The sequence below is a fragment of the Podarcis cretensis genome (genome assembly GCF_951804945.1).
Source record: "Podarcis cretensis genome assembly, chromosome: 13".
NCBI classification, from domain to species: Eukaryota; Metazoa; Chordata; class Lepidosauria; order Squamata; family Lacertidae; genus Podarcis; species Podarcis cretensis.
This window is the reverse complement of record NC_137182.1, coordinates 16029131-16056153: the sequence shown is the minus strand read 5'-3', so window position 1 is coordinate 16056153 and position 27023 is coordinate 16029131. Positions and strand designations below refer to the sequence as shown.

Below are 27023 nucleotides of genomic sequence, written 5' to 3'. Positions count from 1 at the left end.
GCGGGTGCCACTACTGAGAAGGCCCTCTGCCTGGTTCCCTGTAACTTGGCTTCTCGTAGCAAGGGAACCGCCAGAAGGCCCTCGGCGCTGGACCTCAGTGTCTGGGTAGAATGATTGGGGTGGAGACGCTCTTTCAGGTATACTGGGCCGAGGCCGTTTAGGGCTTTCAAGGTCAGCACCAACACATTGAATTGTGCTCGGAAACGTACTGGGAGCCAGTGTACGGGATAGAGGCCAGCACTGCCCACGGCACCCCTGACCATCATTCAAGGCACCCTAGGGTGCCATGGCACACTGGCTGAAAACCACTGCCCTAGGGAGATGGATGTTCCCTTGGGAGATTATTCTTCTTGTCTTTTTCCTGGGAAGAGGAGGAGAAAAGCCAGTTTTCGTCATAGAGATCCAATCTGCATATATGAGATCAGCTTCTTGGCAAAAATAGATTTGATCAGCTTGAAAGCGTTCTTACCAGGCAGCGGCAGACAAAAGGAATGACTTGGCCTCATTCCCCAAAGAGGTTTGTTTTGAGAATGTTTCCTGAGAAGTTAGGACTAATTGGGACATGTTTGAAAAAGCCTTCAATAGTCAGAATGGGTCTCCAATGAGTTGTTCCATGATTCATTGTTTCTTGCCCTGTTTTTAATGTGTTTGTCCACTGAAGCATGTGGAGAGTACATTCATATGTGTGTGTGCTCGTTGGTGGTTATGCGTGGCCTTTGTCAACGCCAATAAGCCGGGTGGCAGCTAGGACAGGACGAAGCTGGTGAACAAGACTGGAAGCAAGATGGAGTGCAGGGGAGTAAAGATATGAATCCCTGTGACCCACGGGTGTGGGGTAAATAACAAAAGAATCAACTGAGTGCCTGGATTCAAAATGCAGGGCTTTGTACACTCTCCAGCAGCATAGTTTAAACACACAAAAATCAAGCAGTGGTACATCATTAGGAATATAGGTTATAAGACCTCTCTTTCTACTCTTGCAATGAACAGACCACATACTGTTAAAGTAAGTTTAAAATGCTTTACTTACACAGTGTTCCACAGGTCAGATTCATGCATTTATCCAAGCGGCAGCAGGGAGAACACAGGCAGAATAATCTTGGAATAATCTTGGGTAGAAAATACAGAAAGGTAGCTTCAGGCACATGCTCTAAGCTTGGAGCTTGCTTAGGCACATCCGCCTTGGTTGTTAACATGGCGAGAAGAAAGAAGGAACAGGAAGAGAAGACTTCACTTCCTCCCTCATTGGAGAAAAGGGGGTGTGACCTAGCTGAGTCTAGGAATCCAACTTGGTTGTCTTAACCCCTTCATGCACTAACTAGCACTCATGCATAGTTGTGTTTGACATCAGTTTCCCACACAAACTCCCAGCGGGAAGGGGCAAGGCGAGGGGGACTTCTATCATTGCAAGAGAGAGAGGAGGGCCTTACGACTCAGAGGGGAGGAAGCATTGCCTCCCTTTAGGGAGGACTGCCAAACACAGGTGGACAGGCAGTTGATGTGTATGGCCAATGAGCAAGGGGCTAGTCAGTGGTTGGGTGGAAGGTAAGGAGCCCACCAGTAGGTGGAGCCAGAGCCAATGGCAGGCAGAACCAGCTAACTCCTCCTTGCTGAGTTCTACAAGGACAACCCTGAGACTGTTTTGTTTTTGTTGGGTTGGGGTTAGTTACCGTATTTTTCTGTGTATAAGATGACGGTTTTTGTAAAATAGGCAAAAATTGGGTGTCGTCTTATACATGAATAGTGAATGCAGAGGGGGGACATGCAATTAACGGCAGCAGCAAGCAGGAGATTGGCAGCGGCGATTGGGCAAGTGATTGGTGGCTGCGGCAAGGCCTGCTGGCGATTGGCTGCAGCAATTGGGCAGTCTGGTAGTTTATTTCCTTGATACCTGGTGGGAGGGCGTTCCACAGGGCGGGTGCCACTACCGAGAAGGCCCTCTGCCTGGTTCCCTGTAACCTCACTTCTCGCAATGAGGGAACTGCCAGAAGGCTGTTCTCAGTGCTGGACCTCAGTGTGGCGCTTAACTCAGTGTGGATCTCTTCTAGTGGCGCTTAACTTCCAGACGCCCGGTGCAGAGATGGATCTGAACGACGGGCGCTTTTTGGTCAACGGCCGTTGTGGCTACGTGCTAAAGCCTGCTTTCCTGCGCAACCACCAGAGCACATTTGATCCTGAAGCTCCCAAGGGCAGGGCAGGCCAGCGCCCAGTTGCCCTCACTATCAAGGTATAGTAGCATGCAGAATGTTTTTGTGCGAATGGCTGGCTTCCTGTTTTTCTGCACGTATTTGGGTGTGCATGAACTGCAATGCGCTGCTGGGTGTCCTCGTTTGGGCTGCATTTTCAGCTGTGTGTATACTGCAGTTCTTCAGAACCCGGAAATACTGGGTGTAATTTTTGGGTGTGAAACGTAGTTTCTGGGTTTTTCTCTTCAGTGATGGCTCTTAAAAATATGTTTTGGAGGGTGAGTAATTCAAACCTGTTACTGTTTTTGGGATTGGACAACATTTGGCTTGGTGAGTTGATGATTGATGTAGAAGCACATAAACTGTTCTCGGAAAACCAAGGACTTTCATTTTACCTTCTGAAATGTCAGGTAATGCCGAACAATAACCAATAATAATAATAATAAATATAACTGCAAGTACTTGATAATTATTTTTAATGATTTCTGTGCAATTTTATGCCCATTTTACTTACCAAACAAAACTAATTTATATTAATTCAACCAAAATATCTTTTGAATTCCCAAGTCACGTCACAACTTTTTTAGTGCCCCTCATTTTTGGAATTTGGAAAGCTGAAAAATTCAACACACCCTAGTGTGACATTCTAGTGGGTGCATAATTCAGTTTCCTGACTCTCTTTGCTTTTGTTTTGTTTTTAAAGAGTAACTCTCCGGCCCTCGAGGCTGCAAAATGCTTGAAAGGTGTGTAAATAAGGTTTTCAGCTTCAATGCCCATTTCCCCTTCCGTGACTAACAAAGCCAGAATGAATAAAGCAGGACAGCACAAATTGCTGAATAAATTCTACAATATAAGCGTTGTTTTATGCTGGTTGCAGAATTCATCTTTTTTCTTGCTGTGGAAACTGGGAGTGCCTGAGGGCAGGGTTTTCATTTTTATTTTGCCAAGCACAGATTACTCATTGCTCTGACTTTAGTTCAGCTGGCACAGATTCAGTTAAATTTGGGGTTGCATTTTTAAAACGCTCAGTACCAAAATAATATTTTCTTTGGTTTGCTGACGGTTCTTAAGCGGAAGGGGAGCATTTTACCACAGAGCCTAGGATCAGAAGATCGGCAGTTCGAATCCCCGCGACGGGGTGAGCTCCCGTTGCTCGGTCCCTGCTCCTGCCAACCTAGCAGTTCGAAAGCACGTCAAAGTGCAAGTAGATAAATAGGTACCACTCCGGTGGGAAGGTAAACGCCGTTTCCGTGCGCTGCTCTGGTTGGCCAGAAGCGGCTTAGTCATGCTGGCCACATGACCTGGAAGCTGTACGCTGGCTCCCTCGGCCAATAAAGCGAGGTGAGCGCCGCAACCCCAGAGTCGGCCATGGCTGGACCTAATGGTCAGGGTCCCTTTACCCTTTACCTTATGGAGGATGTTCTAAACCAGGGGTCAGCAAACTTTTTCAGCAGGGAGCCAGTCCACTGTCCCTCAGACCTTGGGGGGGAGCAGACTATATTTTTTGTGGGGGGGGGGGGAGAAAAGAAGAAGAACGAATTCCTATGCCCCACAAATAACCCAGAGATGCATTTTAAAGAAAAGGACACATTAAAACACACTGATTCCTGGACCGTCTGTGGGCCAGATTTAGAAGGCGATTGGGCCGGATCCGGCCTCTGGGCCTTAGTTTGCCTAGCCATGTTCTAAACTCTTTCTTTGCCACCCTCTTCAGGTGATCACAGCTCAGCAGCTGCCCAAACTGAACAAAGAGAAGAGCTCCTCCATCGTGGACCCCTTTGTGCGGGTCGAGATCTACGGAGTCCCTGGGGACTGCGCCAAGAAGCATACTGAATACAAATTAAACAACGGTGAGGGGGAAATGGAGTGCAAATGACATAGACACGTGGCCTGCAAAAAGTCCCAGCATTGATTTCTGGCCTGTCCAAGCAAAACGAGGCATCCTTTGCCAGCTGGACTATCTCAGCTGGTAGAGCATGAGAGCCTTTTAATTTGAGGATCGTGGGTTTGAGCCCCGGGTTGGGCATTGCAAGAGGTTGTAGTAGTTGACCCTTGTGGTCTCTTCCAGCTCTACGAATCCGGGGGGGGGGGGGGGAGAGAGAGAGAGAGAGAGAGAGAGATTTGCTTTCAATACTGGGCAGTGTTTCCCAAACTTGGGCCTCCAGCTGTTTTCAGACTACAATTCCCTTTGTGGCTTAGGGCCCTCGTATTTACGGGACCGCCTCTCCTGGTATGCCCCACAGAGGACCTTAAGGTCTGTGAATAATCATAGTTTAGAGGTCCCGGGCCCTAAGGAAGTCAGACTATCCTCTACCAGGGTCAGGGCCTTCTCAGTGGTGGCTCCGACCTGGTGGAATGCTCTGTCCCATGAGACCAGGGCCCTGCAGGATTTAACTTCCTTCCGCAGGGGCTGTAAGACAGAGCTATTCCGCTTGGCTTTCAACTTTAACTTAGCCTGATCTTTTATTCCCCTCCCTTTCCTCCCCCTCCCCTTTTTATGAAGATTACCCGCTCTGGGATCCCACAGCTAATTCTCCCCTGGTCTCCACGCTGGCCTAAATAGGACTAATTTAGCCAGCTAGCCTTGGTGATCATCTAATGTTTATTGGCTGCATTTCCCCCCCTAAATTGATTTTTGAATTCTGAATTTATTGTTATTCATGTTTTATACTGTATTTTATGCTGCTTTTTGTTGTGTCAATTAAGTGTTTTAAATTTGTTGTTAACCGCCCTGACCCAGGTTTTTGAACCGGGAAGGGCGGGGTAGAAATAAAAAAATATTATTTTTTATTATTATTATCCCTGACAACTGCTCTTGCTAGCCAGGGATGATGGGAGTTGTAGTTCAAAAACAGACAGAGACCCAAGTATTTTTAAGGGAAATTCCCTTAGTCCTAATAGGATTCCTCGCAAGAAAAGGGAAAAGTTGACAGCTCTGGTCAGAGAAAAGATGTGTGCAGGAAAAAGGACCAAGTCTTGGGCGTGCAAGTCAGCTTCCCGAGAATCTCTGGGTTTACAAAGGTTTCGGGGCACAATATTCCTCTGGAATTGTGCCGCAGGGAAGAAAGTCTCTGTCTCCTAAATGCCTGATTTCCCGTTCTTTGTAGGATTCAATCCGTGTTGGGACGAGACACTGACTTTCCAGGTTCGGGTGCCAGAGCTGGCGCTGGTGCGATTCGTAGTGGAGGATTACGACACAACTTCCTCCAACGACTTCGTGGGGCAATTCACTCTGCCATTGCCCAGCCTGAAGGAAGGTGAGTGGCAGCCTCAGGAGAGCTCAGGTGCAGAAATGATTCTGGAATCATGTATATGCTAAATAGGGACGTGGGTGGCGCTGTGGGTTAAACCACAGAGCCTAGGATTTGCCGATCAGAAGGTTGGCGGTTCGAATCCCCACAACGGGGTGAGCTCCCGTTGCTCGGTCCCTGCTCCTGCAAAGCTAGCAGTTCGAAAGCACGTCAAGTGCAAGTAGATAAATAGGTACCGCTCCTGCGGGAAGGTAAATGGCGTTTCCATGCGCTGCTCTGGTTCGCCAGAAGCGGCTTAGTCATGCTGGCCACATGACCCGGACGCTGTACGCCGGCTCCCTTGGCCAATAAAGCGAAATGAGCACCGCAACCCCAGAGTCGGTCACGACTGGACCTAATGGTCAGGGGTCCCTTTACCTTTTTATATGCTAAATATTTTGAATACTTGTAATACATACAGTTGGCAGGTAGCAATGTGAAAGCATATATCATGTTTCCCCCTTCTTTGTTTTTCCTCCTCCTTTCCCCCCTCTTAACTTTGTTCTGCTTGTTCTCTTTTCTATTTCATTTGTTTCCTCTTTGCATTTGCATTTTTTTGTATTGCAAAAATTTATACGAAGGCTTGGCGGGGTGGGAAGAGAGAAGAGGTCCTCTACTTGGGACTGAGGAGGACACAAACAGGAAGGGGGCAGGGAGGGGGGCAGTCCTTGCCTTGAAAGGCAGAATAGAAAGGGTCTCCCAGGGTGGGAGATTGGGAGAATTAGTATGTTCTCAGGTGCAAAACGGGAGGGTCTCCCTCTCCAAATGTGGATACAGTGGAACCTTGGTTCATGAACAGCTTAGATGCCAAACAAATCAGCTCCTAAACGGCGCAAACCCGGAAGCTCCTGCAGCCAATCAGAAGCCCCATCAGACGTTCGGGTTCCAAAGAACGTTTGCAAACTGGAACACTCAATTCCGGGTTTGCAGCATTCGGGAGCCAAAATGTCCGTGTACCAAGGCATTCGGGATCCAAGGTACGACTGTGTATCATTTCCCAAAAGCCTTTAGCTTTTTTTCAGGTCCACCACATATCTCCCTCTTCCTTTCTGACTGGATTTCCCTCCTCAGGCTACCGGCATATCCACCTGCTCTCCAAAGATGGGACTTCTTTGTCTCCAGCCACACTGTTTGTGCACGTCAGATGCAGGAAGATGTGAAAGGCGTTGGATTGTCAAGAATCCAAGTCAAATCTGGCCTGCGGTGGAGGAGTGGCTCTGCTGATTCTGATAACCGGCCGCCGCTCACCCAGATGTGTGCATCTGGACCACACTGAGGAAGCAGCATGCCCCAGCCCCCCTGGTCTGGGCTGAATCGGGTGTGCAGGCAACCCTCGCTCAGAGAGCCCGACTCGCATTAGGGTTAGAAGACTGAAAAAACCTTTGTGCTATTGAAGATAAACAGCCCAAGCGGTGTAGCAACTCCTAGAATCTCTCTCTTCCAGACAGGGTTTTTAGATCGAGGAGAGGGCCCCGGCTCATCCCCTTCCCCATTATGGTTTGGGAAGGGAACACAAGATGGGAATATCTTCCTTAAGTTTCTGACAGTCACACGGCTGTCGTGGGAAGTAGCGAGTGAACGGATTCGTTGAACTATTTTGCGTAGCTCTTGTTAGAACAGGGATTTTGAGAACGGAGGTAAGGAGGAACAGAGGGTTGAGGGTTGTAAGCAATCCGCCGGTGGACAGATCCTGTTCAAGGTTTCTGGTACAGGCCTCTAGGCTGCAGAGGAATGTGAGCCACAGATTGAACCAAGCCTAGGCCAGCCTGCCCGTGGCAGTATGGGTTTGGAGAGGATCGGCCCAGCAAAGTAGGGCCGATCCTATCCGTATCCTACCCATTTGGTAGGAAGTTGGGTTGATGCTGTAGAAAACTCTTATCTTTGCTTTTTTAGGAAATAGGCAGCCAGTCCTCTTCAGCGGGCAGGCAGCTAGCAAAGCCAGTCCAGACTTTTGATACCCTGGCAACAAATTTCGGCTGGAAACGCTTAAGCCATCAGATCGTCAGTCTAAATCACAAGCCACTGACTTCCGATTGTCCCAAAAGAGCAGGTCAGAACTCGTATTATACTAGGCTCTCAAAGTAGTACTGTATATATTGGTTCAAGCGTTAGCAAATTAATATTAGCGTGCCCAAAGAGTTCACGTACATGTCACACTATATTTTAAGAAGCACTTTTTCCTACTGGTTCTTTTGAAGATGAGATTACAATAAGCTCCTGTCCTTCCAGATAAAAAAGGCTTGCTACCTCCACAATAGCCTTTTCCCCTTGGTTAATTTGAAAAGGGCATATTAATACACCTAATCTTTCGGCGCTTTGGGTTGCTGCATCACGTACTTTAAAAGCAGGCATTATTAGCAAGTTAACTAGCCACTTTGCCAGACAATAGGTCATATTGGAGCTCCGCTCAACCTTGCCCCTTCTAGTCACTTGATATCAAGAGGGAGTTTGCTTAATTTCCTTTGCACACACAAGGGGAGTCACGGCTGTGTGCAACTTCCTACACCTAGATGGGTGCAGTTAAGGCTCACGTTCAAAACAACTAGCTTGAAAAGCCTTCCTTTTTCGTAACGGTAAGGCAAGAGCGCTTGAAGGACAGTGACCGAGGGACTGGCAATACACGTTGTTAAGGGGAAGCGTGGCAAGTGACTTAGACCGCTTCAGAGAAAAATAGAGCTGCATTGCTGGCTAACACCACAGCCCCCGTTCTCAGTTATACCTGCTAATGCAAAAATGCAATACGCTGGCCTTGCCTTTTAAGCCCCCAGTAGCAGCTAATGATGCAGAGGAAGGGAAAGTTGTAAAGCAATGGACTTTAATAGACACTTTGGATTATGGGACGTTCTCAGAAGGAAGAGGAAATGACTGTTGACATGGCGCCATTTTTTCCAGTGGCAGCCCCACACATCTCTTACTAAGGGGGGACGGGAAAAGGGCAGTTTTCAAAAGGGAAACAAACCTTGCTATTAAATACACCTCCCAAGTAAAGTAGGCAGATGATGGGAGTTCCACCTGACACCTAGAGAGCACCATTTCGGCTACCCCTAAAATAGGGGTTTGGGGGATTGGGTTCCAAGCAAAGTAGATTTAAGTAAGGCAGAGCTATTAAAAAACAAACAAACAAATATCTTCCTAGAGATTGTTTTAAAGAAGTGGTCAAGTGAGTTTTTGTAGAGTTGGGCTTAGATATTTTGATCTATGGGATCTGGTCTGAGCCCATCTCTAGAACATGGTAGACTGTATGACAATGCCCTGCATTAGACAAATTCTTCCAAGCTTCCTCCCCCCCCCCCCCCGGATCATAATTTCACTATGAACTAAACAGAGTTTACAAATCCAGACTTTGCAAACTCTGCAAGAAGCAGCACTGGTGTGATTTCACCTCTTGCCCATCTCTCTTCTTTGATATTATAAAGGAAGAAGCACCCAAGAACCAGTGTCACTTTCTAGAATTTGATTTTGAAAGCTTCTGTGTATCAAAAGAGACTGTTGTTTATAATGTATTGAATAGCTATAATAAAAATATTTTATTTTAACAAAATCCCAGTGTCACAGAAATTTCAAATGGAACAAATACAGCTTGTTTAAATGACAAAATAGAACTACAATCTTTGCCCTTAACAGAGACGTAACTGTGATGGGACTCAGGGCAGGGAATAATATCCGTATGGGAATCTGCATTTCAGAATGTGGAGTCTGGTTTTCAAAATCCACATTTCAACATTTAGTATTTAAGTTCTGCACGAGCAATTGGTTTCTTGGGTAGATGTTGGATTCTGAAGCAGGCATATGCTGTTTTCAATGCACAATTTTAGACCTTAAAAGTAGTGTTTGCAAGTAGTGTCTAAGTTTGAGTTCCTATTCTTAAAATCTGGAACTTCCTGAGATGTACAGGATTGCAATACTCTGTGGCCTTTCCCATTTATAAAGTGATGGTAGTGGTGTGGTTCTCTCCCCTCTACCAATATTCATGTGTTGTTCAAAAAGCCCTTTCTGCCAATGACAACCACGTCACAATGATGTGGCAAGGAAGATCTATAGCTGCGTCTTTTATTTTTGGGTGGAAAATTGAAAGCAAACTTCACTCCAATAGCTGAAAATGTTAACTTTTAGAGTATGTAAGGAATGATGATGCTTTATGCTTCAGTGTACCACAAGAGTGGTCTTCAACAACAATGCTTGTTCAATTTAGGAATATTGGGTGGAATCAACATTTCGCAGGAGAGGGATATTCTGTATCCCAAACACGGCATTTCTCTGTGTTGCCTTCTCTCATGGCAAAGCCACATTCCCCCTCCTTCTCCTTCCTGCCCCTGTGCCATCGACTCTTAGGCTGTAGGCAGCAAGTTGAGACCAGAAGTTAAACAAGTCATGCTTCAGGACAATCGCAACCACTCCCAACTATCCGTCAAATTTTTAAAAAGCAAGGTAGGACCCAAGGAGAATGCAAAAGGATCTAAACAAAGGATGGAGAAAGGCAGCCGAAAGCAGCTCCTCCAACTGTTTTGTGTTTTTTAATCTCCTTCTCTGCAATGTTTTGATTGGCTAAACATTGGTTGGCCCTACTATAGACTTTGGGATTGTTCTTTATTGATCCCCTCCAGCAGGAAGCTCCCTGAAGACAGAGCTCTTTTGCTGGTAGAACTCAACATATAGCCAGACCCTTAAAAAGCATTTCCGTTAAGAACAGATTAATGGGCTCTGCATCCACAGTAAGGGACATGCGAGGGAGATATGTCCTGCGCTGCTGAGCCATCTCCCATTAGCACACAGGAGATGTGAGGTTGGGAAGTGTGTTCTCCTGCCTCTTTGGAATGGAAAACCTTACTTTCAGCAGGACTTTTAAAAAAGCCACTGTCGCACTCACAGCCCCCACCCCACCTGGCACGACTGTATTTATGTGGTTCCCATCTTAATGACTCACACACTCAAAAGCCATTTTGTAGGATACCACTGTCAGATCTTTGGCCCAAAGTTAGCAGATACTCCCCACCAATAAGCACACAAGGGGTGAAAAGGAATATTACACATTTATCACATTTGAAGAATGCTATACAGAGACTGCAATATATAGAGAGAGAAATGCACAAGCCCAGGCTGGATGTCCGTGTCCTCATCACAGCGTACCTCAAAAGCGTATCCAAAATTAAAATGGACCCAAAACCAAGGGCAAAATGCGAGAAGAGGGCCTATCAAAGTCTATACAGGATCTAGAGCTAGGAACATGTCTGTGAAGCAAACGAGAATTAGCCAGGGAAACTCCAGTGCTCTTTCAGTGCCAGAGGTATGTCCTCTCGAAGGAGCTGCTGCCTTCAGGCTTATAGTTCTCGATAAGTTTTCGAAGCATGGGAAACCCAAGGGGTGTTTTCTCAAACCCCTCTTGGGTGGGAATGAAGGTATTTCTTCTGAATAAAGCAGCAATACACTTGACCGTGGAAAGACGCAAAGGCAACTTGGACAAAGCAAGCACAGATCACAGGAGAGATCCTTTTCGTAATGTTCTACTGAACCTCCCCGGGTGACGTAACAAGCTCTGAGACAACTGCACAAGCAGGAGGTTAAAAGCTGCAGGCGTTGCCAGCCTACGACACAAGAATTGCACAATCGCTGGTTTCTAGCTTAAGGGGGATTTCCTCTTCCTCCAAACGTGTTTCGAAACCGTTACGTCTTTATGAATCAGTCTTCACGAAGGAGGGTCGGTTTCCAAAATACAATGCTTGGGTAGAAAGCCATCGGCAAAGTAAGGAATGAGATATACATCTTTTGCAACACATATAGCACTTTGAGGAGGTGCCAAGTTATCTAGATAATGCTGTCCTTTTCTGCACAGCAGTGGAACTGCACTTGGACCCAGTTTTCACTCAGGTGGTAAATGTGTCTGGATTGTACCATTTCAGAGAACAGGTAGTCTCACACAAAAATGGATGCTCCACCATACAAAACAGCTAGAGGTGAGGAAGATCAGTTGCAGTCCAGCCTTCTCCCCTATGTATGCTAGTTTTCTGTATGGAGATTCAGTCTGACGGGATATGGCCTAGATTAGGAGAGGCGAACCTGTGGGGTCCCCAGGTCATGTTGGACTCCCAACTTGCATCAGCCCCTGGCAGTGTGGTAAGTGGTTAGGGATGTGGGAGTTGCAGTCAACATCTGGAAGGCCACAGATTCCTCATCCCAAGGATGTAGACACATGTTTTCCCAGCATAAACTACAGGCTTTGTTGTTAACATTTAAAACCCTAAACAATGCAGGACCAGGATAGCTAGCAGAGCATCTCCTTCAATGAAAACCAAACTGACCTGCAAGATATTTCAAGGAAAACCCTTGCAGACAATGGGGAAGCAGGCCATCCTCTGCAATCTGTGAGGATTTCCCTCCCTCTGGAAATCTGAGAGGCAGGGACCATGACAACTTCTAAAATGCTTCTTAAAAACTCAAGTTTTTCTAAGCCTGTCCAAACTCTTGACCCTTTCCCCTTGTGTACACTGCTGATTTTTCTTTGGGATACAGTTGCATTTTTTAGCCAGTTCTTAGCAAATTTCATTGAATTGTGTTGTATTTTTTAATGTGAATTTCTTATAATAAATGGTAATTTTTAAAAACAACAACATAAAAGCCACTGACTTGGCTAAGTGACTGTCTCCCACCACAAACGTCACTGATGGGTTTTCACAGATCCAAGTGGCACCTCTTTAATTCATGGGAGGCCAATTCCTCCCTCCTGCTCTTCTTCACGGTCCCTGCTTCTTTTCAGCCATCCTTGTTTTCCAGCAGATGAGTTCCAACGCCTTCCAGATATGGAGAAGACCTTTCGAAAAGCCCATTTCCCTGATGGTGTTTCCCACCATGGCAACTTGGGAGAGCCCTCTGTAAGACAAGGCCCATCCATCTTGTTCACTGCACAGATAGCAAATCCGCTGATTTTGGAAGACGGGCAGCAAGGGTGGGTGTAGAAAGACATTATCTCCTTAGTGTTGGGTCACATTTTCACTGGGAAACTGGAAAGCCTCTTCCTTGAAAGAGGTCACTGAGTAGAAGCCCTCGAATAAAGACCTGATCTTCCCAACCTCAGGAAGTAAAATAACCTTGCTGTAACAGATACACCAGCAACATAATATGGTCTGTCTCCCATTGCAAGTATTCATTGGCAAAGTTACAGATAGCCATTCCCATGGTAGCTTGAATGAAATTCTCATAAGTTTATGCGGACAGGCAACAGGCACAACTGCCAGGAAAGTTTCTTGTAATATCAGCAGATTCTCACAGAAGAGAGCACAAAAATGTTCTTTTCAGGGCTGGGCAGTACAAGCGGACTGTTAGTTGACTTAAGCAGAAGGGAGACGCTGCAGCTCAGGAAAGGTCGAAAAACGGGCAGTGCGTACAATTCTGTTGTAGGAAAACACACATGGGGTGGAGCTGTAGTTCCAAGACATCGCAAGCCCCAAATAACTCCCATCTCTTGGAGGGGGGAAATGAAGAACTGCTCCCATAAAGCAAGGCATGGCCAACATGGATTTTAAAAGCCAAAAGGCACAGGCTGTTAACAGTCTGGAGAGTCAAGTGTTGCAGCGACAAACCTTAGCGCAAGTCCAAGACAGGAGAGATGGGACAGCTACATACATCATCCCAGAAGAGTTCAGTTCTGCGATAGCTCCGTAAGTCACTAAATTAGCCCTTTATTTCTTTCCAAAAGAAAAGCTGAATAGGAGTATTAAGCACGTTAGCCCTTTGCTGCATGCACAAGGCAAAAAATTGGCTTTTAAAAAAAACAAACCCCAACATCATTAACTAGCACCAGCCTTGGGCAACCACACCAGAGAAAACTCACACTGAAGCTCAATTGTGCTTTGGATGTCACAAGAGAAACACTGGATATAGCTGGGTGTTGGGATGCACCACACAACACTAATTTTGCTGGTGATGGTTGGGGCAATCTGGGCCATTTTCAACACTATTTCTACAACAGAAAGCTAAGCAACCCCGCGGTTCCAGTCCCAGTTCCACTGAACAGCAAACATGGTTAAAGTATAGAATATATAATATATTTTTTTATTATTATTCACCCGTTAACTCCAATATATGCCAATTGTGAGCTAGTTTTTCAGCAGTTACATTCCCTTGATCGTGGTTGTACGGGGCGCGGGGGGGGGGGGGGAAGAAGAGGCCAAGTGCTGATGCTAACATGTCGGCGCACTCCAAGGCGCATGGTACAATCATCAGAAGTGTCAGTGGACGGTCCGCATGGCCAGTGTAGGGGGGCGCCAGCTCCTCCGCAGGAGGGTTGCACTTCCATAGACATCTGAACGGCAACGGCCAGCAGTTCCACTCTAGCCCGTCTTCAGCGGCTTTGCCAGCACTTCTCCAGAGATTACTGGTTACTGCAGCACCAAGCCAACCTATGGAAATAACCGGCATAAAGGGGAAGGGTTAGGAAAGCTTGAGAACTTTTGTTTCTTCGTGGATGGGTGCAAGCTGTCCAGTTGCACAAAAGAGGCCTTGTGCCCCAACAGTTACAGTGGCAGGGACCAAGAAGCGCATAGATGCATCTGTATACTGCAAAGCGTTATACGTAGGGCTGCGCCTCTGAAGACGGTTCAGAAACTTCAGCTAGTGCAGAATTCAGCGGCCAGGTTGCTCACCGGAACAAGGTGGTTTGAGCGTATTACACCGATCCTGGTTCGACTGCACTGGCTATCAAATTTAAAGTGTTAGTTTTGACCTATAAAGCCTTAAACGGCCCCGGACTGCAATACCTCAAGGACCGCCTCTTCCCATATGAACCTGCCGAGTCCCTGAGATCATCTTCTGAGGCCCTCCTTCGTGTGCCTCCTCCTTGAGAGGTCCAGAGGGTGGCAACACAAGAACGGGCCTTTTCTGCAGTGGCTCCCCATCTGTGGAATGCACTCCCCAGGGAAGTTTGCCTGGCGCCTTCATTATACACTTTTAGGCACCAGGCAAAAACGTTCCTTTTTAACCAGGCCTTTGGTTGATCCAATTTACATCCTATGCCCTTTAAAAATGTGGGGGTTTTTTTGTTCGGGGGGGGGGAGCTATTGGGTTGTTGCTTTTATTTTTATTAGATATTTTGTGGTTTTATATCTTGATTTTATTCTGTCAACCACCCTGAGACCCCCGGGCACAGGGCGGTATACAGTGGTGCCTCGCAAGATGAAAAGAATCCGTTCCGCGATTCTCTTCGTCTAGCAGTTCTTTCGTCTTGCGAAGCAAGCCCATTGACGGCTTAGCGGATTAGCGCTATTAGCGGCTTAGCGGATCAGCTGATAAGCGGCTTAGCAGCTTAGAAAAAGGGGGGGGAGGGAAAAAACCCCGCAGGAACTCGCAATACATTTTCGTCTTGCCAAGCAAGCCCATAGGGAAATTTGTTTTGCGAAGCGCCTCCAAAACAGAAAACCCTTTCGTCTAGCGGGTTTTCCGTCTTGCGAGGCATTCGTCTTGCGGGGCACCACTGTATAAATTGAATGAATGAATGAATGAATGAAGAAGAAGAAGAGGAAGAAGAAGATGATACAGAGTCTCGGTTCAATTCCATCTATAAATGGGATGATTTAAATTTTATCGACCAGGGTGGCATGAGGATACATTGGAAATGTGCACAATTTCCTTACTCTTGCTAGAATTGCCCCTACAAGCTGAATGTCTGTGCACACTCAAGACTCTTTTAGAATCGTGGAGGATTGCAGCTAAATTTCAGGCCCTTGAAATAGTGGTGATGAATTTGATAGAAGCGCAAAGCTGAAGGGGACATTACCAGGGCCAACTCTTCCATGTATCAAATAAAAGACTTCTGCAAATTCAGCATCTCTCTGTGCACTTATAAAACTCCCAACGGCTAATTCTGCGTGTTTTGGAACCTTTGCATCTGAAGTTTTATTGGAAGATGGGACAGAAACTTAGAGTTGGGACTCCTGGGACAGGAGCAAGACAAAGCATATGGGGAGACAACAAGAGGCCGGGGGCCGGGCATTTGAGCCAGTGACTTTGTGGGGGTTATTAAGACTCATGGTATCAGATTAGGACATAGAGGACGCAGCCTAGTCCACAAGCCTCGCAGCATGGCCTTGGGCAAGCCACAGTCTTAATATTATTATTATTATTAATTAAATTTCTGTACTGCCTTTCATCTGAGGATGACAGGGCAATTTACACTACTACTAGTACTACTGTTATTATGCATCACTGTAACATTTTTATACGTAACTGGGTATTTTTGTAATATTTGAAGTTGGCTGTTGTTGCTTCAGTTTTCTGTATACCGCTTATCAAGATTTATACTATATAGAAATTAATTAAAATCAAATAATCGACCAACTACCTGAAACCTCATCCCAGGTCAAACCTGTTCCTGAAGTATTTAAGCAGAAAGCTCTTTCAGCTCCTGAAGTACAAGGAATTCTCTGTTTGGTCTTTGGCCAGAAAACAGCAAGTGCCACGTTCTCCACCAGCGAACCATCAGCCATAAATCTAATCCAAACCATGGTTTAGCAGACAGATGGGTTCCTGAACCAAAGATCGTAGTTGCAGTAGTTATCCCTTGGGTACCGCTGCTACTTGCGTTATCCAGGGCTAAGTCATGATTTGTTATTATCCAAACTAGGACATGTGGCGTGCCTTTTCCACATAAACCCCAAGCGGAAAAGCAAGAACAACTTGTGTTTTGACTAGAGCGAGAAAAACCACAAGGCCAAGTTTCGGCACGTTGCTAAGGTCAACCACGGCTTTGCCCTGGGTAGCCCAGGATGAAAAGAGGAGCACTGCAGCTGTTTGGTCTTCGGTCTGGTTGTTCACGCTAAGTCCTTAGCATTACATGCAAACCTGGTCATTCAATGCTTCACGACTCAACTCTGGAAGATGTGGAGTCGCCCTTCTTTCAGGTCATTTGCCTATGCAGAGACAGGCCTTCCCAAGACACTCTATAGCAGGGGTGTCCAACAGGTTGATCGGGATCGACTAGCAGATCCCCGGGAGCTTCTGGTCAATCGCGGTTGAACACTGGACTGGCTCCTTTTCCTTATCTTTGGTCTAAGAGCACTTGGGCCGGTCCCCTTTCCCTATCCTCCATTCACGCATGATCACTGGAGTTTTCGTTGAGAGGCAGATTGTTTCCTTTGCTATTTTTAGGTGAGTGTCCCCCCCCCCATTCCCCTTTACTAAAATTTGTTCCTTTTCTCTCCAAAAACAGAAAATAATAGGACTCTCCTCCCTAAACAAAGTCAACAACTTAGACCAGAACCCCCTAAAAAACAGGACTCTCCTTCCTAAAAAAAAAGGTCAACAAATATGACCTGAACTCCCCCAAAAGGGGTAGATCACTGCCTGCTTTTTTTCTGAGAGTAATCGCAGTCTCTTAGGAGTTGGACATCCCTGCTCTACAGCAATGGTCACCTACCTTCTCTGGCCCCATGCTGGGGCATTTCCAATTGTAGAGATAATACTGCAGATTTCCATCTCCAATCCCGAATTTCAGCTTCTCCAGGAAGGTCTTGTTCTCCATGAGATCCAGTGCATTGAAAACATCGAAGCCCCTCTGCACAAAGAGGTATGGCAGGGAGAGACATTGGGCTTATTTGTGTGCTTTGTAATTCCTTAGCACCCAGAAAAAAATAGGCCAGTTTCCCCCACTCAAGTGCCATGGGAGCGTTGCTTTAAAAAAAACCCCATAACTCAGATATTCGGAACTATCAATTCTGTACTGCTCCTCGGGTCTCCTTAACATATATATATATTGGGCTCTGATGAACAAGATTGTTTTTAGCACGTTTCCCCGAATGTTACATTAAGCAAATAACGTAACCTAAAGAGCGCAGCTTACCATCTTGGCCAATATAAGGGCATCGTTCATGAGGTCGAGAAGTGGTGTCTTGGTGTGGACATTGTAGAATGAATAGGCCGCCTTCAAGCTCTTGTGGGTTGGGTGATTCATAATAGTGGAGGGCAGGGTGTAGAAACTCAGGAAGTCGGTCACCTCCCCATCGGTGTTCTGAAGTAAACAGTGAGATACATTTTAGAATTAAATCTCCCAGACTCTCTCAGTCTTCAGCTGTGGGGGAAGCAAGTTGGCTTCATCTGCCATCGGGCCTGCCCTCCCCAACTCAGATCTCCAAGAAGATCTGATTCCTCCCTTCTCTCCAATTACCGTATTTTTCGCTCCATAAGACGCACCTAGTTTTTAGAGGAGGAAAACAAGAAAAATATATTCTGCGCAGAGCGTGTAAGCTGCTCTGGCTTTTCTTGTTTTAAAGCAAGCAAAGCGAGAGCCACTTACAAGGCTTCTGCCTCACTTTGCTTGCCCATCCCTCCTCCCTCCTCGCTATAAAGCCAGCAAGAGCCGCTGACACGCTCTGCGCGGCTCTTGCTTTACAGCGAGCGACGGACGGGAGCCATGGCTCCGGCTGCGGAGGCATCCCTTAGCTTGCAACTGCAGCAGCAGCCGAGAGATCCCTCTGCTGTCCAATGCATTCGCCCCATAAGATGCACAGACATTTCCCCATACATTTTAGGAGGAAAAAAGTGTGTCTTATGGAGCGAAAAATAGGGTACAATATTATTCTGGTTGAGGGACGCAGGTGGCGCTGTGGGTTAAAGCCTCAGCGCCTAGGGCTTGCCGATCGAAAGGTCGGCAGTTCGAATCCCTGCGGCGGGGTGCGCTCCCGCTGCTCGGTCCCAGCGCCTGCCAACCTAGCAGTTCGAAAGCACCTCCGGGTGCAAGTAGATAAATAGGGACCGCTTACCAGCGGGAAGGTAAACGGCGTTTCCGTGTGCGGCTCTGGCTCTGGCTCTGGCCAGAGCAGCGATGTCACGCTGGCCACGTGACCCGGAAGTGTCTCCGGACAGCGCTGGCCCCTGGCCTCTTAAGTGAGATGGGCGCACAACCCCAGAGTCTGTCAAGACTGGCCCGTACGGGCAGGGGTACCTTTACCTTTTACTATTATTCTGGTTTAGAAAAGAAACAAAATGGATTGGGAATTAAGATGGCAATGACTCTTAATGGACAGAACTTCGGACTGGGGGTGGGGGAAAGCCATGCAGAAACCTAGCACAGCAAGGAATGGGCTGAGCTAGAACCTCTCCACTGATGTGGGAATACTTGTTGCTTTTGAATTTACAGCAGCAGGCCCAAACCGGTGGTCCAGAAGCTTCATTCAGGGGGCCTGCAGCATGCCTGTGGATTTGTGGCTGAAGACAGCACATGAAATATTGGTGCTGGTTTGTAATTGTATTTTTATTGCTTTTGTTTCTTATACTGCAATTTACTGTATTACAATTTGAATTCTGTGGAGTTCAAACTGTAATACAGGCACACCCCATTTACACAGGCATTGCACATTTAAGTGAAATTGCGTGTATTTGAAACACCATTGAAAAGCCTGCAGACACCATGTTCTGCTCCTGCCCTGCCTCTTCTCGTGACATTTTTGGGTCACTTCCAGGTTTGACAAATACATGTGTGTGCGGTCTCACACATACTGAACACGCGTAAATGGGGGGGTTGCCTATACAATAAAATACGTAAGACATAAACGAAGCAATAAAAATACAATTAAAAATCACGCAGCATCTAGCACATTGCAACTGCTGCAACAGGAAGAAAAATCATTAACTGCCCCTCAGCAATTTTCAAGTTGTCTATGGGAAAACAAGTTTGGGAGCCAGTGATTTACAATGATATTCTTCTATGTGGGGGAGCATTAAAATTGGCGTTCCCTCCCACCAGCAGTCTACAAGAGCAAAATCCATTCTAACATCTTATTCAGCTTGAATGTGTGAAAAATCTGTTCAATTTGACTGCAAGTACAGCAATGCCCTTCATATATTCACTTCACACAGTTGTTCAGCTGTCTTTATCCCAAAAGAGTACGGCTTTTTCTATACTTAAAAACATGTACATGGTACCTTGGAAGTTGAACAGAATCCGTTCTGGAAGTCCATTCAACTTCCAAAACCAAGGCGCGGCTTCTGATTGGCTGCAGAAAGCTCCTGCAGCCAATTGGAAGCCGCGGAAGCCACGACAGACGTTTGGGTTCCAAAGAACGTTCGCAATCTGGAACAATCACTTCCGGGTTTGCGATGTTCGGGAGCCAAACCGTTCAACTGGCAAGGCATTCGACTTCCAAGGTACGAATGTATTTAAGGATCTTGATTCTGTCTGTGGAGTAAGGTCATAAGATGTGACACCGATTTTTTATATTATTATTGTGCATCCAGTTATCTAAAGCTGCCCACCTGCATGCAATTTGTCCTACTTCATATTCCGCAGGACAGGGGAGACAGACTCTGCAGAACTCCCAAACCCCTTCTCCCTGCCCTCTGCTCACTGGCTGTGAAGCGACAGGGAAGAAAGCGCTCCTCACCTCAACTACAAATGTGTCTATGATGTTGGGCTGGGGTAGAAACCAGTGCTCCACCTCCTCCTCATTCATGACAGGGGTCAAGTTGAAGAGCTTCAGATACTCAGCCAGAAGTTTGTGCACAGCAGGGATGTCTCTCTGCTCCATCGGCCGCAGCCCTGGGGTCTTTGGAGTCTGGGGGAAGAGTCAGAGGAAAAGAATTTGCTTAGAAAGGCATTTGGGGACCAGAGATCCTGGCTGAAAGTTGAAGGGTTTCACAGCTAGACTGGCGGTTTGCAGACCGTACCCTCAGGACCACTGGATGATGGGCTGTGGCTCAGTGACAAGGGTGGTTTTCAACTAAGTTTTACTGCAAGGACAACCACTGAAATGAATGGACCTAAATTGAGTCGTGCTCATTAATTTTGAGGGGTCTACGCTGATGGAAGCTTAGCTGAATACCCGCCAAGATGCCCGGTGTTCAATCTCTAGGGATGGGAGAAAGTTTGAACCCCAATAAACTAGATCCACAGGTGCCCTTTACTACCACGTCCTTCTCCAACATTTTCTAAGCAATTTGTTCTAAAAATTGTTTGGGGCTGTTGTTTCGCTCTCCTTCTGCGATGAAGCGATGCTGGGCGCCTTCCCTCCAAGGTGACCCCAGCAGAGAAATCTTATCAGAGACTGCACAGCCCTGTTCTCTGGCTCCTCCTGCTGTGGAAGCTGTGCAATGCAGCGCCTGTGCTGCGCAGCTTCTGTGCCAAGCAAACCTATGCGCAGGGTCCTCAAAGCTACGTGGATGACCCTTCTGCATGCACATTCCTGTGGCTGGAGATTGCAGTCCTGGCCAGTGAAAGCACTTTTGTGTTGGCCCTGGGGTGGCTCAGACGGAAAGGAATATTATATTGAGCTAATCGTATTGCCCAGGCACAGAAGGGAAGTGGCTAGATAAGGACAATTTTGGAGGGTGCATGCATGGGATCCAGGAAGCAGCCACATAAGACTTTCTTGGGGGACCAAGTGCATTTAAGGGCATTGTGGGGGGGGACTCCTCTAGACACACTTACCAGATCAGATTCTGTGCTAGTTTGCTGCCCACTGGCAGGGAGAAGTAAGGGGCACTACGGCAACCCAAAATGTGGTGCTAGTGCAGAGTTGTCACACTGGAACTTTTCTGGAAATCACTGTTGCAATTGTGGTATGATGGGTAATCTCAAAAGATGTGCCTCAACTATTTAAGGTGGTTCACATGGGATGGTTGCCGCACAGCGACTATTACCAAGCAGTGCTCAAACACCCGTGTGCCAGGGCCACTTGCAAATTGAAGGATTTCCCTCTATCATATCTTTTTTTAAAAAAAAGGGGGGGGGAGGGACCAGTAGCAAAAACCACCCAATCAGCACAGGGAACAGCCGTGAACTTGGGAGATGGCTGCTTGCCCAGCAACTCCACACAGCAGCCACAAACACCAGCACAGAGCTGAGCTCAACTTACGGAGACCTGATGCTCTCCCAATTAAAAAAAAGTGAACCCTCTTTACGTCCCGACTTCAAGCAAATACACTTTGACACAACAAACCACATTTGATCGACTGTGGAATCAGAATATTTACAGCCAGAGAATCAGGAAAGGGTCAAAGGCTGTCTAAATACCCGTCCAAGGGTAGGGCCACCCATCTTCTAGCTCCTTGCCAGGCTAGACATATACTCCAAGTGAAGGGAAAGGGAAGCACCCCCACTCTGCGTTAGTAGCCAATCTGATGCTAGGAAAAATTCCTAAAAAATGTTGGTGGGGGAGGGGGCACATAATCACTGTATCACCCACCATCTTGGTTCTTGATCTGCATTTCCAACATTTCTGGCGGCTGATGCTAGTTTTTTCCCCGAATTAAAAAAAGAGCAGTTCACCCTTATACTCTACAAAGAAGCCTTTTCTTTGTCCCCCCCCCCAGCACCTTTTTATTAATTATTATCTTGTTAAAGGAATATACATACATGTTACAGTATAGAACAGCAAAAGGATTATATGGATGAATGTTGTCGGGAAATTTGCCATTCCAGAATATTATAAATGACCAATGTTCTTTTAAAAAAATTCATTTGCCTATTGATTATTGCCCTTCTGTGGTTTGTCAAATGGGTCAACATTCCACCCCCCAAACTATTCTGAAATTAAGGGTGCCATCCTCCATGTGCAAGTTTTAGGGTATAAGAGAGAAGGGACGCGGGTGGCGCTGTGGGTTAAACCACAGAGCCTAGGGCTTGCCGATCAGGTCAGCGGTTCAAATCCCCACAACGGGGTGAGCTCCCCTTGCTCGGTCCCTGCTCCTGCCAACCTAGCAGTTCAAAAGCACGTCAAAGTGCAAGTAGATAAATAGGTACCACTGTGGCGGGAAGGTAAACGGCGTTTCTGTGCACTGCTCTGGTTCGCCAAAAGCGGCTTAGTCATGCTGGCCACATGACCCAGAAGCTGAATGCTGGCTCCCTCAGCCAATAAAGCGAGATGAGCGTCACAACCCCAGTCATCCACGACTGGACCTAATGGTCAGGCGTCCCTTTACCTTTATGAGAGAGAACTCCCCACACAGGAGAGGTTGCCTCCTCTGTGAATGATGCTTCTGCAGTGTGTGCCTTTAGATTTTGAAACCAGCCCAGAGCACTGCCTTCTCTGGAGACCAAATAAGCAAACCTTCTGTGGTCCCTGCGCTACAAGAGGGACTGAATGCTCCAATCACATTCTGATGCAGAGATGTTGCGGAATTATCCAGCCATGGAAGAGAATGATTAGGAGGAGGCAAGGCCAAGACTACACCTTGCGCAGAGATGCAGCTGGCAATCTTCTCTGCAGATGGATGAGCTGGGCTCAGAGGAGCCTGTAATTATTTCTTTACAGCTCGTGTGCAATTCTCTCGCGGGACTCCAGTGTGCCCTTGGCAAGGTTTGGGATTGCTGCTCTAGATGCAGAATAATCTCTGGTGGTACTGAGGAAGGAGAACGGGGTGGGGGAGAACCTAAGAAAAACTCATGCTGAGATGCGATTGGGGTGAGAAGGAAATCTTTCCTGACCTCAAGGGGTACAGCTCAGGCTTCAGCGCACAAGGTACTTCTCATTTAAATGCAATCTGGTTTGGGCCCAGAGTGAGGTTTTATACAGTCATACCTTCGTTCTCAAACACCTTGGTACTTGTACGTTTTGGCTCGCGAACGCCGCAAACCCAGAAGTGTTCCGTTTTGCGAACATTTTTCGGAAGCCGAACGTCTGACGCGGCTTCCACTTGACTGCAGAAAGTTCCTGCAGCCGATCGTAAACCGTGCCTTCATTTTCGAACGGTTTCGGGAGTCGAACGGACTCCCGGAATGGATTAAGTTCGAGAACCAAGGTACAACTGTACATGGAACTTGTGAGGCGTGGGGAAATAGTGCAGAAAGGTCGGGGTCCCCGCATGCTCTGAAACTCCTTGCCTCACTCGCGTGAGGAAAAGTGTGGCAAATGTACAATCTCAGCTTGAAAGATTCTTACACAAAGGCCCCACTGAGGTTACTGCCCTGCCCATCACAGACCTCCGGAAGCCGATAGAGCTTCATGGTGCGTTGCATAGTCATGTTCCTGCTCAGGTGGGAAAACTTTACTTCAATCAGCTTGCGCGGATTCAGGGACCGGTGCCAGTACCTGCCGGAAAGAGGAGCCTTCCTGGTTAGACATCCCACTCGGATCCCATCATTCCTCCACGGAAGCCTTAGTAACTTGAGGCCTAACTCAGTATCACCTAAAAGTGGAGGTGCATTTTACTCCTAGGCCCAGAAAGGTACACACACAATCAATCAATCAATCAATCAATCAATCAATCATCTTGCCAAAACAATGGCTGAAACTCTTCTTGCAAGAAAGCCCTATTATTTATTTCCCGGCATCCCTCTTCCCCCTGTTATCCAGTCAGTCAGGGGTTAGAGATGGAGCCCTGCTCTCTGGGCAGCGGTGATACTTCTAGGATCTCCCTTGCCTATTGCAGCTGCAGCACGAGTATCATGGAAAGAGGAGACTTGAAGGTGCGTGCGGCGATCACACACAGGGCCCCCGGATGTTTGACGGTCTATTGACCCTGTGCCGCCACTACAATTGCTTTTTCCGCTGCCACCACCCCGTATCTCACGGGGACACACGGAGTCCAGTCAGTTGTTAACAAACAAATAATCAAGTTTATTTTTTAAATGCAGGAACAAGCTTATGGTTACAGTTAATTTTACTTGGCAGTTTCTTATTCTTAGTTCCTAACAACTCCAGACTGATTATTCCAACTATCTATCTGACTCCACCTCACAATTCCTCTCACTCTCTCACAATACAACTCTACTAACCCACACCTAAACCTCCCTCTTCCTTCTTCAACTCCCAAGCCTCAACTCTCAACTCAACTGACTTTCAAAACCTCCCACTCTAACTTTTATTCCCCCCTTGCATTCTCACTGGCCAATCACATCACACCCATTTTAACCCTTTCCTTATGACCCATCCTAGGAGGCAAACGCCACAGTGCGTTTGACAGGTTTGGCAAAAGACAGGATGCTCTTGGAGAGCTGACATGAGGGAAAGAACTGTGGAACTCAGAAGCCACCTTTGAGGAGAAAAAAGTAAAGCCGAGGTAAGACACCTTGACACTTGAGGTTCAGGTGGCCTCAGTGGCCCGGAGTGCCTTCCATCAGCTTCGGCTGGTGGCCCAGCTATGCCCCATTTGGACAGGGATAGCCTAACTGCTGTTGTCCATGTTCTGCTAACCTCAAGGTTAGATTACTGCAATGCGTTATATGTAGAGCTGCCTCTGAAGATTGTTTCGAAACTTCAGCTGGTGCAGAATTCAGCAGCCAGGCTGCTCACCAGAACATTACAATTTGAGCATATTACACCGATCCTGGTTCGACTGCACTGGCTACCAATTAGTTTCCAGGCCCAATTCAAAGTGCTGGTTTTGACCTATAAAGCCTTAAACAGCTTAGGACCGCAATAGCTCAAGGACCGTCTCTTCCCATATGAATCTACCCGGACCCTGCAAGCATCATTTGAGGCCCTCGTTCGTGTGCCTCCCCCTTGAGAGGTCCGGAGGGTGGTAACATGAGAACGGGGCCTTCTCTGCAGTGGCTCCCTGTCTGTGGAATACTCTCCCCAGGGAAGTTGGCCTGGCGCCTTCATTATTTAGACCTCTAGGCGCCAGACAAAAACGTTCCTTTTTAACCAGGCCTTTGCTTGACCTAATCAACATCCCATACTGCGATCTTTTTTGTGAACCTCCCCGAGACCTCTGGGTATAGGGCGGTATGTAAATTCAATAATGAAATGAAATGATACTCACCTACAGGTACCAACAGGCTTTGGCAGTACCACACCGGCAGTGTAAACAGCCTGGAAAATCCCCTCCAAGTGGACCCGTCGGGTGATCTCCCGGATCAGCACAGGGGCCACCCGCTTGGAACGCAGTTTCTTGTGCACACAAAGGAAGTTTATTTCTACCATCTTCTTTTCCCTTCAGAGGAAGAGAAAGACAACAACTCTGAAGAACAGTTTCTCTGTCACATTTTGAAAAGCGATCTGAAGGAGAGCAGGAAAGACCGACCTGGATTTATTAAGTCTCTTTTTAAAAAAATAATAATATTTTTTACTCATTTTACAATACAAAAATATAAAAACACATAACACAATTTTTCACAAATACATTTTTTGGAGTTCCCTCAGCTCTTCTGCAAATCCTCCGTTTTAGCTGGATTTATTAATTTCATATCCACGCTGAAGTCCCTATCATCACCCACACACAGTTTCTCTGTGCATACACCAATTTACTGGGCTGTTTTCAGGCAATACTATTCAGTCAATATTCTACCTCACCCACATCCTGTTATTATAAAGGCCTGCAGAGCCCCAGAAAATCCCAGCCGCTACGTAACTTGTAACATGAGAGGTGTTGGGGTTCAAGCCTGGTTGACTTGTTCCACGCGACCTTTTTGTAGCACAAAATTAAAAAAGCACTCTGCACACGCCCAAAGGTCCCCTGCACATCTGAAAGGTTACGGAGCGGAAACAGTGAAAAATGGCTCCAGCTCAAATTGAAACAGTTTCTTTAATCCACAAAGGGCATCCAAAGTCAAGAGATAGAAGTGTGTGGCTTGACTTACGTGTCATATATGTGTATAGCAGCCGGGATAGCACTGATGAAGCCAACCAGCTTCTTGCTGGAAATGACTCTCACACCACAGTGCCACTGGGGCAGCCAGCCTGGAGGACGCAAAGCCCTGAAAGAAACACAGGGTCTCGTCAAAGACATCTTGATACAAAAGCCCACATGAGATCGCTACTGAAGCGCAGGGCGCTTTGCCAAGTAATAAGCCCGGGGGAAACCTCTTCAAGAGGCCCTGCAGTCCAGGCAGGTAATACTGAAATGGCAGATACACTTAGCATGGCAGTATAAAGCAGGTGATGGGGAAACTGTGGTCCTTGAGATGCTGTGGGACTCCAACTCCCATCAGTCCCACCAGCATGGCCAATGGTCGGATATAGCTTGGTGGGAAGATTTAGCTCAGTTTGTGGGTTCAAGCCCTATGGTGGGCAAAAGTTTCCTGCATTGGACTAGATGACTCCCATGGTCCTTTCCAACTCTGCAACTCTATAATTCTGTGATGGGTATTAAGAGTCCAGCAATATCTCGAGGGTCACAGGTCCCCTCTACCGTGGTATACAGTCGTACCTTGGTTTTTGAACAGCTTAGTTCCCAAACGTTTTGGCTCCTGAACGCCGCAAACCCAGAAATGACTGTTACAGTTTGCGAACTATTTTTGGAAGCTGAACATCTGACAGGGCTTCTGATTGGCTGCAGGAGCTTCCTGCAGCCAAACATAAGCCGCGCTTTGGTTTTTGAATGTTTTGGAAGTCAAACAGACTTCCGGAACGGATTCCATTCGACTTCCGAGGTACGACTGTAAAGGCAGATTGTCACACAATGAAAAAAGTCAAAGTTTCCAGCTACAAGTTTCATGGCTTTACCCCAGTAAAATTTCAGAACTGGGGTAGCTGGGGAAGAAGAAAACAAGGCTCCTAGTGGCCAGGAGATGGCGGACTGCATGCCAGCACAGTAGAAGAAATGACCCAAGCATGCTGAATTTGTATAAATTGCAGAGGCTGCAGAATTGTCTTGGTATGGCAGTGTGCCCTTTGGAGAGAAA

At 46.9% G+C, this 27023-nt stretch overlaps 2 protein-coding genes across 2 annotated transcripts in view; one reads left to right on the top strand and one right to left on the bottom strand.

The window, feature by feature from the left end:
- PLCD3 (phospholipase C delta 3) overlaps positions 1–9017 on the top strand; it is an 86479-nt gene extending 77462 nt beyond the window's left edge. The window contains exons 13-16 of the mRNA XM_079949472.1: positions 2049–2227; positions 3901–4036; positions 5294–5443; positions 6548–9017. Of these exons, the coding sequence (XP_079805598.1) occupies positions 2049–2227; positions 3901–4036; positions 5294–5443; positions 6548–6636 (554 nt within the window). The 3' untranslated portion in view covers positions 6637–9017. The remainder of the gene's footprint in view (positions 1–2048; positions 2228–3900; positions 4037–5293; positions 5444–6547) is intronic.
- Positions 9018–10487: 1470 nt separating this feature from the next.
- Positions 10488–27023, bottom strand: part of NMT1 (N-myristoyltransferase 1) — a 29353-nt gene continuing 12817 nt past the window's right edge. Inside the window, exons 6-12 of the mRNA XM_079949743.1 lie at positions 25980–26096; positions 25163–25333; positions 23379–23487; positions 19843–20013; positions 17304–17471; positions 16881–17018; positions 10488–13869 (exon numbers count right to left, since the gene is read on the bottom strand). Of these exons, the coding sequence (XP_079805869.1) occupies positions 13849–13869; positions 16881–17018; positions 17304–17471; positions 19843–20013; positions 23379–23487; positions 25163–25333; positions 25980–26096 (895 nt within the window). The 3' untranslated portion in view covers positions 10488–13848. The remainder of the gene's footprint in view (positions 13870–16880; positions 17019–17303; positions 17472–19842; positions 20014–23378; positions 23488–25162; positions 25334–25979; positions 26097–27023) is intronic.